At 45.4% G+C, this 12,489-nt stretch overlaps 1 protein-coding gene across 17 annotated transcripts in view; it reads left to right on the top strand.

The window, feature by feature from the left end:
* HIVEP2 (human immunodeficiency virus type I enhancer binding protein 2) overlaps positions 1 to 12,489 on the top strand; it is a 222,470-nt gene that overhangs the window by 189,979 nt on the left and 20,002 nt on the right. For all 17 annotated transcript variants that reach the window (XM_010851453.1, XM_010851459.1, XM_010851446.1 and 14 more), the window contains 3 exons: positions 1,113 to 1,157; positions 1,822 to 7,382; positions 9,531 to 9,685. In XM_010851453.1, coding sequence (XP_010849755.1) covers positions 2,208 to 7,382; positions 9,531 to 9,685 — 5,330 coding nt within the window. In that variant the 5' untranslated portion in view covers positions 1,113 to 1,157; positions 1,822 to 2,207. The remainder of the gene's footprint in view (positions 1 to 1,112; positions 1,158 to 1,821; positions 7,383 to 9,530; positions 9,686 to 12,489) is intronic.

The following is a 12,489-nucleotide window of genomic DNA, read 5'->3' as shown; positions in this document are numbered from 1 at the left end:
TTTTGAGTTCCTCTTCACTTTCTGCCATAAGGGTGGTGTCATCTGCATATCTGAGGTTATTGATATTTCTCCCGGCAATCTTGATTCCAGCTTGTGTTTCTTCCAGTCCAGCGTTTCTCCTGATGTACTCTGCATAGAAGTTAAATAAACAGGGTGACAATATACAGCCTTGACGAACTCCTTTTCCTATTTGGAACCAGTCTGTTGTTCCATGTCTAGTTCTAACTGTTGCTTCCTGACCTGCATACAAATTTCTCAAGAGGTCTCTTCATAGAACTGTTCAACTTCAGCTTCTTTGGCGTTAGTGGTTGGGCATAGACTTCGATTACTATGATATCAAATGGTTTACCTTAGAAATGAACCAAGATCATTCTTTCATTTTAAGACTGCAGAGACATTACTTTGCCAACAAAGGTCCGTCTAGTCAAAGCTATGGTTTTTCCAGTAGCAGTATGGATATGAGAGTTGGACTCTAAAGAAAGCTGAGCACCGAAGAATTGATGCTTTTGAACTGTGGTGTTGGAGAAGACTCTTGAGAGTCCCTTGGACTGCAAGGAGATCCAACCAGTCCATCCTAAAGGAAATCAGTCCTGAATATTCATTGGAAAGACTGATGCTGAAGCTGTAACTCCAATACATTGGCCACCTGATGTGAAGAACTGACTCATTTGAAAAGACCCTGATGCCGGGAAAGATGGCTGGATGTCATCACCGACTTGATGGACATGAATTTGAGTAAACTCTGGGAATTGGCGATAGACAGGGAGGCCTGGCATGCTGCAGTCCATAGTCACGGAGAGTTGTACACGACTGAGTGACTGAACTGAACTGAACTGCATTTTGGACTCTTGTTGACTATGAGGGCTACTCCATTTCTTCTATGGAATTCTTGCCCACAGTAATAGATATAATGGTGATCTGAATTAAATTTGCCAATTCCCATCCATTTTAGTTCACTGATTCCTAAAATGTCGGTCTTCACTCTTGCCATCTCCTTACATCTCATAACATTGTGAGATCTACATATAATGAATTTTAAATTGACATTTGTAATCGGCAGTATTGTAGCTTAATGGAACAATATTTCCTAACTGTATTTATTTTCTACCCAGGAAGCGACAAGACAATCATGCCCATGAGAACTCTAAACCATTCAGGTAAACATTATATTTTTTAACTTTCCCCAAAATATATTTTGTCATCCATATTATGAAGATTTATAACTATTTTATTTAGATGCATTTTTGTGCCTTTTCCAAAGCTCTGTGACAATCTTTAATTCTTGCAGCCAGCCTTAGTCTAATCAATGTTTTTAAGCTATAAAATATACTTATATTTTATGTTAACATTATATATAATACATATAACATTTTATGTTAACATTGTATTATCTACTTGTAAATTATATCATATTATACATTTAACAAATCTAAATAGAGAAATATGTAGTACACTTAGCATGTAAGTCATAAAACTTGGTTAGCAACAGCTCTAAATTTATTTTAATGAAGACTTTTAAAATTTTTATGATTTTATAAGTACATATCAAAAGTTTTCCTTTAAATGCTCTTATTTTATCAAGATTAAGGAGGGTTTAAAAGGGTGACCAAAAGTTAGGAGATTTATGCTTATGACAATATTAAATTTGTAATTAATAACCTTTAATTGTGGAATTAGTGTAACAGATATAAAAAGGATTTCTTGGAATAAACATATTTTCACTGTATCTAATTTCAGGCTGTATATTTAGGGTTGGTTTTAGTTTCTTACTTGATATCTGTTATTGACAATCTCTTTGTGTTTTATTCTGTTTTCTTTCAGACCATTTTGTCTTAGTGAAACTGACGGTTGAACTTTGCTCTAGTTGATGGGCAAAATTTCTCCTAGACTATTCATCATCCCAATTTCATCGTAGTTGAAAATATTCAAATGCCATAAGAAATCTTTATAGATTTGCACTTAGCTTTTGGATGGACATTTCTACAATGGAGAGAACTGTGTTATAGCCCCGGTCCAAGGACATTACCATCAAATGCCCACAGACTACGGGGTGGGTGTGGAAGGTTCTAAAGAGAAGGAGAACTCAGCAAGTTTGCAGACACCCTGGAACATGGAAGCAAGCAAGCTTTGAAAGGGACAGTTTGAAGACACTCCATGAGTCTGCACGGCTTTCAAGCAAACTAGCACTTGAGACCTTGTGTGACAAAATGGACACTGGGGACACAGCTCTAGGACAAAAAGCTACCTCAAGGTCTGGAGAAACTGATAAAGCATCAGGTAGATGGAGACAGGAACAATCGGCTGTTATTAAGATGAGCACTTTTGGCAGTCAAGAAGGACAGCGGCAACCACAAATTGATCCTGAGCATATCGGAAACACAGCATCAGCACAACTCTTTGGTTCTGGGAAACTGGCCTCACCTAGTGAAGTGGTCCAGCAAGTGACAGAGAAGCAATACCCACCACACCGTCCAAGTCCTTATTCATGCCAACATTCACTCTCTTTCCCTCAGCACTCATTGCCACAGGGGGTCATGCACAGCAACAAGCCACACCAGAGCCTCGAAGGCCCTCCGTGGCTTTTCCCTGGCCCTTTGCCATCTGTTGCCTCTGAGGACCTATTTTCCTTTCCTATACACAGCCACAGTGGTGGTTATCCTAGAAAAAAGATTTCAAGTCTGAACCCTGCTTATAGCCAATACTCCCAGAAAAGTATCGAACAGTCCGAAGATGCTCACAAAAAAGAGCACAAACCCAAAAAGCCCGGCAAGTACATTTGCCCTTACTGCAGCAGGGCATGTGCCAAACCCAGCGTACTGAAAAAACACATCAGGTCCCATACCGGTGAGCGGCCATATCCATGTATACCTTGTGGTTTCTCTTTTAAGACGAAGAGCAATTTGTACAAGCACAGGAAGTCACATGCCCATGCAATTAAGGCAGGATTAGTTCCTTTCACAGAGTCAGCTGTATCAAAATTGGATCTAGAGGCCGGTTTTATTGATGTAGAAGCAGAAATACATTCGGACGGTGAACAGAGTACAGACACAGATGAGGAGAGTTCTTTGTTTGTCGAGGCTTCTGACAAAATGAGTCCTGGCCCACCCATTCCATTGGAAATGGCCAGCAGAGGTGGCTATCACGGGTCATTGGAAGAATCGCTGGGAGGTCCAATGAAGGTGCCGATTTTGATTATCCCCAAAAGCGGAATTCCTTTACCTAATGAAAGCTCTCAGTATATTGGCTCTGATATGTTACCAAATCCGACTTTAAGTACTAAGGCCGATGACTCTCACACAGTTAAACAGAAACTTGCACTAAGACTGTCAGAGAAAAAAGGACAAGATTCTGAGCCATCTCTGAACCTTCTGAGCCCGCACAGTAAAGGAAGCACTGACTCTGGTTACTTTTCCCGCTCAGAAAGTGCAGAGCAGCAGATCAGCCCTCCAAACACAAACGCGAAGTCTTATGAAGAAATCATCTTTGGAAAATACTGTCGGCTTAGTCCGAGAAATACACTCAGTGTTACAACCACAAGTCAGGAGCGCGCCACGATGGGTAGGAAGGGCACCATGGACTCATTACCTCACGTCAACACCAGGTTAGATGTCAAGATGTTTGAAGATCCTGTTTCACAGCTGATCCCAAGCAAGGCGGAAATTGACCCCAGTCAGACAGGCATGCTAAAATCCACCAAATTCAACAGTGAGTCAAGACAATCCCAGACGATTCCATCGTCTATCAGGAATGAAGGAAAACTTTATCCAGCCAATTTCCAAGGCAGCAACCCAGTTCTCCTCGAAGCTCCAGTTGACTCTTCACCCCTTATTCGAAGCAACTCAATGCCAACTTCTTCAGCAACTAACTTAAGTCTTCCTCCTTCTTTGAGAGGAAGTCACTCATTTGATGAGCGGATGACTGGCTCAGATGATGTGTTCTACCCAGGAACAGTAGGCATACCACCTCAGCGCATGTTAAGGAGACAAGCGGCTTTTGAGCTGCCTTCAGTCCAGGAGGGGCACCTGGAAGGAGACCACCATGGCAGGATGTCCAAAAGCATCACAGGTCCATCTTTGAAGGAAAAGAAATTGATTCCTGGGGACAGGGTCGGCTATGACTATGACGTCTGCCGCAAACCCTATAAGAAGTGGGAGGACTCTGAGACGATGAAGCAAAGCTACAGGGATGCTTCCTGCATCAGCCCCTTAAAACATGGCGGGGAGTATTTCATGGATCCCTCGGCCCCATCCCAGGGCGTGCCAACCATGTTTGGAACCACTTGCGAAACTCGAAAACGCCGGAAAGAAAAGAGCGTGGGGGACGAGGAGGACACCCCCATGATCTGCAGCAGCACGCCCTTGGGCATCGCGACTGCAGATTACGAGTCCAAGCTGCAGATGCAGGAAGGCGCGAGGAGTGGGTTTGGCCTGGCTGGACAGGAAAACCCTTCTCATGGGCACCCTGAGCGCTTTGACCTGTGTCGACCCCCGCTGCAATCTGGGAGTCCCTCTCTCGGGTTGGAGGAGTCACCCTTGTCGGCTGATCCGGACAAGCAATCGGATGGAGCGGGCAGGAAGCCTCCTGGAAATGTGATTTCTGTGATTCAGCACACCAACTCGCTGAGCCGCCCCAATTCCTTCGAGCGGTCCGAGTCCGCTGAACTCGCGGCCAGCGCCCAGGAGAAAGCCTCATCACCCTCCGAGACGTGCGACAGCGAGATCTCCGAAGCCCCGGTGAGCCCAGAGTGGGCCCCGCCCGGGGAGGGCGCAGAGGGCGCAGGGAAACCGTCCCCCGCGCCGCAAGTCCCGCCGCCGCCGCCGCCCTACCACGCGCCGCCCCGGCTGGTGCGCCAGCACAACATCCAGGTGCCGGAGATCCGTGTGACCGAGGAGCCGGACAAGCCGGAGAAAGAGAAGGAAACGCAGAGCAAAGAGCCAGAAAAGCCGGTGGAGGAGTTCCAGTGGCCCCAGAGAAGTGAGACCCTCTCCCAGCTCCCGGCCGAGAAGCTGCCGCCCAAAAAGAAGCGTCTGCGACTCGCGGACATGGAGCACTCCTCCGGGGAATCCAGCTTCGAGTCCACGGGCACCGGCCTCTCCCGCAGCCCCAGTCAAGAGAGTAACCTGTCCCACAGCTCCAGCTTCTCCATGTCTTTCGATCGAGAGGAGACCATGAAGCTTGTGGCTTCCAAGCCGGATGAGTTCGGAAAGCATTCGGAGTTCTTGACCGTCCCCGCCGGTTCCTACTCACTGTCAGTCCCCGGCCACCACCATCACCAAAAGGAGATGCGACGCTGCTCATCTGAGCAGATGCCTTGTCCTCACCCCACGGAGGTCCCAGAAATTCGGAGCAAGTCATTTGATTATGGGAACCTGTCCCACGCGCCCGCAGCCGGGGCGTCGGCCGCCTCTGCGCTGTCCCCATCCCGGGAGAGGAAGAAGTGCTTTCTGGTGCGCCAGGCGTCCTTCAGCGGCTCTCCCGAGATCTCCCAGGGGGAGGCCGGCGTGGATCTGGGTGTCAAGCAGGAGCAGCTGGAGCATCTACACGCCAGCCTCAGGTCCACGTGGCCCCACAACGCATGCTCCGTGCTCCCTCCTCTCCCGGCGGAGGACCCAGGGAAGCAAGTCGTGGGTCCCTGCCCCCAGCTGAGCTCAGGCCCCCTCCACCTGGCCCAGCAGCAGATCCTGCACCTGGATAGTCAGGAATCTCTGAGAAATCCCTTGATACAACCGACATCCTATATTGCAAGCAAGCACTTGTCTGAACAGTCACATTTGTTTCCCAATCAGGAGGCTCTCCCGTTTTCTCCAATCCAGAGCGCCTTGTTTCAGTTCCAGTATCCTACCGTCTGTATGGTTCACTTACCAGCCCAGCAGCCCCCCTGGTGGCAGGCGCACTTTCCCCATCCCCTTGCTCAGCACGCTCCGAAGAGCTATGGCAAGCCTTCTTTCCAGGCAGAAGTTCACCCCAGCTACCCCTTGGAGCCCTTGGCCGAACACACTGGAAAGAAATCCGCTGATTACGCACACACGAAAGATCAAACCTACCCAGGTGGTTATTCAGGAACATCAGGGCTACCCTCAAAGAACCTCCTTCCAAAGTTTCCCTCTGGGGAGAGCACCAAGTCAACGGATACTCCCTCTGAGCAGGTTCTTCAGGAAGATTTCGCCTCAGCGAGCGCTGGGCCCTTGCAGTCCCTGCCGGGAACGGTGGTTCCTGTTAGGATCCAGACGCACGTCCCATCCTATGGGAGTGTCATGTACACAAGCATTTCTCAGATGCTTGGGCAGAACAGCCCTGCCATTGTCATATGCAAAGTCGATGAGAATGTGACCCAAAGAACCCTGGTAACCAACGCGGCCATGCAAGGGATAGGATTTAACATCGCCCAGGTGTTGGGGCAGCATGCAGGCTTGGAAAAATACCCCATCTGGAAAGTACCTCAGACTTTACCCCTTGGCTTGGAGTCCTCAATCCCCTTATGTTTACCTTCCACCTCTGACAGCGTGGCCACCCTGGGAGGCAGCAAACGTATGCTTTCTCCAGCCAGCAGCTTAGAACTCTTCATGGAAACAAAGCAGCAGAAACGAGTCAAGGAAGAAAAGATGTATGGACAGATCGTGGAGGAGCTCAGCGCCGTGGAGCTGACCAACTCAGACATCAAGAAGGATCTCTCCCGCCCCCAGAAACCCCAGCTGGTTCGACAGGGCTGTGCTTCTGAGCCAAAGGATGGCTCGGCGTCAGGGTCATCTTCCTTCTCCTCGCTGTCCCCCTCCTCATCTCAAGACCATCCCTCTTCCAGTGTGCCCTCAAGGGAGCCTGTCATGCCAGGCTCCCGAGCTTCCCCCCTGGGGCAGAAGTCATCCAGTGGGCAGTCAGAAAGCAAAGAGTCCTCAGATGAGTTGGACATTGATGAGACAGCCTCTGATATGAGCATGAGCCCTCAGACCTCCTCCTTACCACCTGGGGACAGTCAGCTCGAAGAGCAAGGAAAGGGCCAGAAGCTGCCTGCTGGTGTGCTGGTCCACAGGGCCTCAGGCCCAAGTGGGAAAGTGGCGAATTCAACTCTTCTTTTCACGGACATGGTAGATTTCCAGCAGATTCTTCAGTTCCCCAGTCTGCGGACAACAACAACTGTGAGTTGGTGCTTCTTGAATTATACAAAACCCAATTATGTGCAGCAGGCCACCTTCAAATCCTCGGTTTATGCTTCATGGTGCATTAGTTCCTGTAACCCAAACCCATCCGGATTGAACACCAAGACCACACTGGCTCTTCTGAGGTCCAAGCAAAAAATCACTGCAGAAATTTATACTCTGGCTGCGATGCACCGGCCTGGAACTGGCAAACTGACATCGTCAAGTGCTTGGAAGCAGTTTGCTCAGGTAACAAACTTTGTTTCTGAAAGTGTTCTGTGTTGTGGATTTGATTGCTGAGCAGAATAACGTAGTAAAGAATGTACGACCAAAAAGATACAAGTAAAGTGAAGGCCAAGGTGGGCAGAATCCTCCGTAGACAGGCCTTAACCACTGACATGAACTTAGTTATGAGGGTCTTAGGACTGTCCCAAGCACAAAGCATCTCTCCGGCTAGGTGCTGTGAAATCCCACCTCAGGGGCTAATTCCTTAGAGTTCCTCCCCCTTCCAAACGACCTGGGTTAGTGACCTAGGAAATCAACTTTTTGGTGATGTGAGGAATTCAGGAAATTGTGAAATGACGACATAGAACAAGGAGTGAGCACTAGAGAGGAAAGATCGGGAAGGTGTCAGTTACAAATTGGTGCTTGCCAAGGGCATTTACCATCTGCCTCTGCGGAGATTGCATCTGAACCTGTGCTTCTGTAGCTGTTGACCTTCGACATGCCCTGAAGGGTATTCAGGGTAGAGAGTGAAGCACTCTATACTCCAGGGAAACTGGTGGAACAGGTCTTTACATAGATATTTTTCAGGAACTGATTCCATGATTCCAGTCCTTATTGTTCAGTCACTCAGTTGTGTCCAGTTCTCTGCAACTCCATGGACTGTAGCACACCAGGCTTCCCTGACCTTCACTATCTCCTGGAGTTTGCTTAAACTTGTCCATTGACTCAGTGATGCTATCCAACCGTCTCATCCTCTGTCGCCCCCTTCTCCGGCCTTCAATCTTTCCTGGTATCAGGGTCTTTGCCAATGAGTAGTTTCCAATCCTTGCATCTCCTCATTTCTAGAAAAGTACTAAATCCCTTCATAGTGACATCAGCTCCTCGTGACTGGCAGAAAACCTTTTGTAAGAAGAGTGTTTGATGGCACTGAACTCCCCCTTCACCAAAATCTCATATATTGACCTTCCCCCACTACCACTGGGGCTTCCCTGGTGTCTCAGGCGGTAAAGAATCACCTGCAATGCAGGAGACCCAGGTTTGATCCCTGGGCCAAAGATCCCCTGGAGAAGGGAATGGCAACCCACTCCTATATTCTTGCCTGGAGAATGCCATGGACAAAGAGGCCTGGTGGGCTACAGTCCATGGGTTCACAAAGAGTTGGACACAACTGAGCAACTAACACACACATACACTAACTCTTTGGAGCAGTTTCTCAGGGCTATCTAAAGTGCTGTCTCCCAGGTTGCAGTTCTCAGTCAGTCAGTCAGTTCAGTTGCTCAGTCGTGTCTGACTCTTTGTCACCCCATGAATCGCAGCACGCCAGGCCTCCCTGTCCATCACCAACTCCCGGAGTTCACTCAGACTCATGTCCATCAAGTCAGTGATGCCATCCAGCCATCTCATTCTCTGTCGTCCCCTTCTCCTTCTGCCCTCAATCCCTCCCAGCATCAGAATCGTTTCCAACGAGTCAACTCTTTCTCATTTTGCCTCAAATTAAACTCAACTCACAACTCTCATGTTATGCATCTTTTTTCAGTCAACAAAGGAGACTGCAGGATGTCAGAACTGAACTCTGCAAACTTCTGGGGAAGGAGTTGTTCCCATTGACTATACTTTTTACTATAATTTATTTTATATTTATAATACATATTTTTTTCTCTCAACTCATTTTTCCAAGGATTAGTGGGTTTGCTTCTGCATGAACAATTATTGCCTTACATGTAAAATTATAAAAATATTAATAAGGGCAATTTTGGAATTTATGCTAATAAAAAAGTAAATGGAGGATTTATAAATATAAAATCTATAAAATATACAGTATATTTCAGTTACCATTTCTTTTTAATAACTTTTGAGAATATTTTTGAAATGCATAGAGATTGCTTGACTTGCTACTTCCAAAATACAGCACTTGTTTTTAACATTTTTATTAGTGTTGCACAGTATATGTGCTAATGGGGTCTTGTTTTTAAAAGAATGTTGAATTCATTCTGTAGAAACTGTCATTCTTTTTTGATTTTATCCCCCTTGTCCCTTCTTTTATGTAGCCACCCTATGGCCTTTTAGTATGGAATTTAGGTTAATTTTCAGAGACCATGAAAGAGTGGAATATGTGGGCTTCCTCTCTGTTTTAGGGAATGCATACAAAATGATTCTCTCTTTTTCCTGCAGATGAAACCTGATGCGACCTTTTTATTTGGCAGCAAACTAGAAAGGAAACTAGTGGGAAGTATCCTAAAGGAAAGAGGGAAAGGAGATATTCATGGAGATAAGGATATTGGATCCAAGCAAACTGAGCCTATTCGAATTAAAATCTTTGAAGGAGGGTAAGGAAACATAAGTGCAAATGTCAACTATTCTATTAGACATCAGAGTTAATGGTCCTGAGTGTCTGTGTGGAAAATATCATATCTCCTCTGGTCTGAAGCATAAAGCAAATTCTTTTTCTATACACATTTCTGAAGTCTGTTTGGTAACAGATAATGAGTTTATGCCCATGCTTTCATGACTTGCTTTTAATAAAAATGTCTTATTGTATATGGTTTAAACCTCTGCCTTAAATTTTCATACCTCTAATTTAAATTGCTGGACTTTTGATGTCATCTAAGTTTGTTCATTCTTTAGTATTATTTTTACAAGCACTTGTGTTACTAATGGACATATTTTTATTTTGCATTGCAAAAATGAAATCTTGCACACTCATGTGTGCACTTGGAATCTAGTTGGTTTTATTGCTTTTATTATTACCTGAACTCCAGATGTATGGGATTTCACCAGTTCCTGCACTGCCCTCTTTCTCTTCCAGGACCCAAGCCAGAGCGCTGTCTTGCATTTAGTTGTCATGTTTCCCCAGCCTCCTCTGATCTGTGATAGTTTCTCTGTCTTTAGGAATTTCTTTTTAAGAATTCTGAGTTGCAGAAACTCAAATGATAAGGTTCAATGACTTTGTTATCTAGCTAGTTAAGAAAAATTACACATGTGTGTAATGTGAAGTTTTAGATTTTGATAGAAAAGTATCTTCAATCCAGTCACATTGGAGAAAAAGCCCAGATATTTGCTTTAAAATTTTAAAAATTTAAAGGACATCAACCACATTTGGGGATTGTGATGTAATTACCTTATCTCTACAACAGATCTAATTTACAACTTTCCATGAGCATGAATTTATTCTAATTATATTTAAAGGACAAAGTAATGTTATCTGTTTGACTCTAAATTGTTAGTTCAGTTCAGTCCCTCAGTCATGTCTGACTCTCTGCGATCCCATTAATCACAGCACACCAGGCCTCCGGGCCATCACCAACTCCCGGAGTTCACTCAAACTCATGTCCATCGAGTCGGTGATGCCATCCAGCCATCTCATCCTCTGTCATCCCCTTCTGCTCCTGCCCCCCAATCCCTCCCAGTATCAGAGTCTTTTCCAATGAGGCAACTCTTCGCATGAGGTGGCCAAAGTACTGGAGTTTCAGCTTTAGCATCATTCCTTCCAAAGAAATCCCAGGGCTGTTCTCCTTCAGAATGGACTGGTTGGATCTCCTTGCAGTCCAAGGGACTCTCAAGAGTCTTCTCCAACACCACAGTTCAAAAGCATCGATTCTTTGGCACTCAGCTTTCTTCACAGCCCAACTCTCACACCCATACATGACCACTGGAAAAACCATAGCCTTGACTAGACGGACCTTTGTTGGCAAAGTAATGTCTCTGCTTTTGCATATGCTATCTAGGTTGGTCATAACTTTCCTTCCAAGGAGTAAGCGTCTTTTAATTTCATGGCTCAGTCACCATCTGTAGTGATTTTGGAGCCCCAAAAAATAAAGTCTGACACTGTTTCCACTGTTTCCCCATCTATATCCCATGAAGTGATGGGACCAGATGCCATGATCTTTGTTTTCTGAATGTTGAGCTTTAAGCCAACTTTTTCACTCTCCTCTTTCACTTTCACCAAGAGGCTTTTGAGTTCCTCTTCGCTTTCTGCCATAAGGGTGGTGTCATCTGCATATCTGAGGCTATTGATATTTTTCCCGGAAATCTTGATTCCAGCTTGTGCTTCTTCCAGCCCAGTGTTTCTCGTGATGTACTCTGCATATAAGTTAAATAAGCAGGAGGACAATATACAGCCTTGACGAACTCCTTTTCCTATTTGAAACCAGTCTGTTGTTCCATGTCTAGTTCTAACTGTTGCTTCCTGACCTGCATATAGGTTTCTCAAGAGGCCGGTCAGGTGGTCTGGTATTCCCATCTTTTTTCAGAATTTTCCACATTTTTTGTGATCCACACAATCAAAGGCTTTGGCATAGTCAATAAAGCAGAAATAGATGTTTTTCTGGAACTCTCTTGCTTTTTCCATGATCCAGCAAATGTTGGCAATTTGATCTCTGGTTCCTCTGCCTTTTCTAAAACCAGCTTGAACATTTGGAAGTTCACAGTTCAAGTATTGCTGAAGCCTGGCTTGGAGAATTTTGAGAATTACTTTACTAGCGTGTGAGATGAGTGCAATTGTGCTGTAGTTTGAGCATTCTTTGGCATTGCCTTTCTTTGGGATCGTTATGAAAACTGACCTTTTCCAGTCCTGTGGCCACTGCTGAGTTTTCCAAATTTGCTGGCATATTGAGTGCAGCACTTTCACAGCATCATCTTTCAGGATTTGAAATAGCTCAACTGGAATTCCATCACCTCCACTAGCTTTGAAGGCCCACTTGACTTCACATTCCAGGATGTCTGGCTCTAGGTCAGTGATCACACCATCGTGATTATCTTGGTCATGAAGATCTTTTTTGTACAGTTCTTCTGTGTATTCTTGCCACCTCTTCTTAATATCTTTTGCTTCTGTTAGGTCCCTACCATTTCTGTCCTTTATCGAGCCCATCTTTGCATGAAATGTTCCCTTGGTATCTCTAATTTTCTTGAAGAGATCTCTAGTCTTTCCCATTCTGTTGTTTTCCTCTATTTCTTTGCATTGATCACTGAGGAAGGCTTTCTTATCTCTCCTTGCTATTCTTTGGAACTCTGCATTCAGATGCTTATACCTTTCCTTTTCTCCTTTGCTTTTCGCTTCTCTTCTTTTCACAGCTATTTGTAAGGCCTCCCCAGACAGCCATTTTGCTTTTTTGCATTTCTTTTCCATGGGGAT

The sequence above is a fragment of the Bison bison genome, unplaced genomic scaffold (assembly GCF_000754665.1).
Source record: "Bison bison bison isolate TAMUID 2011002044 unplaced genomic scaffold, Bison_UMD1.0 scf7180017864303, whole genome shotgun sequence".
Lineage (NCBI taxonomy): Eukaryota > Metazoa > Chordata > Mammalia > Artiodactyla > Bovidae > Bison > Bison bison.
Note: the sequence above shows the minus strand (reverse complement) of the source record. Positions and strands in the feature narration are given on the sequence as shown.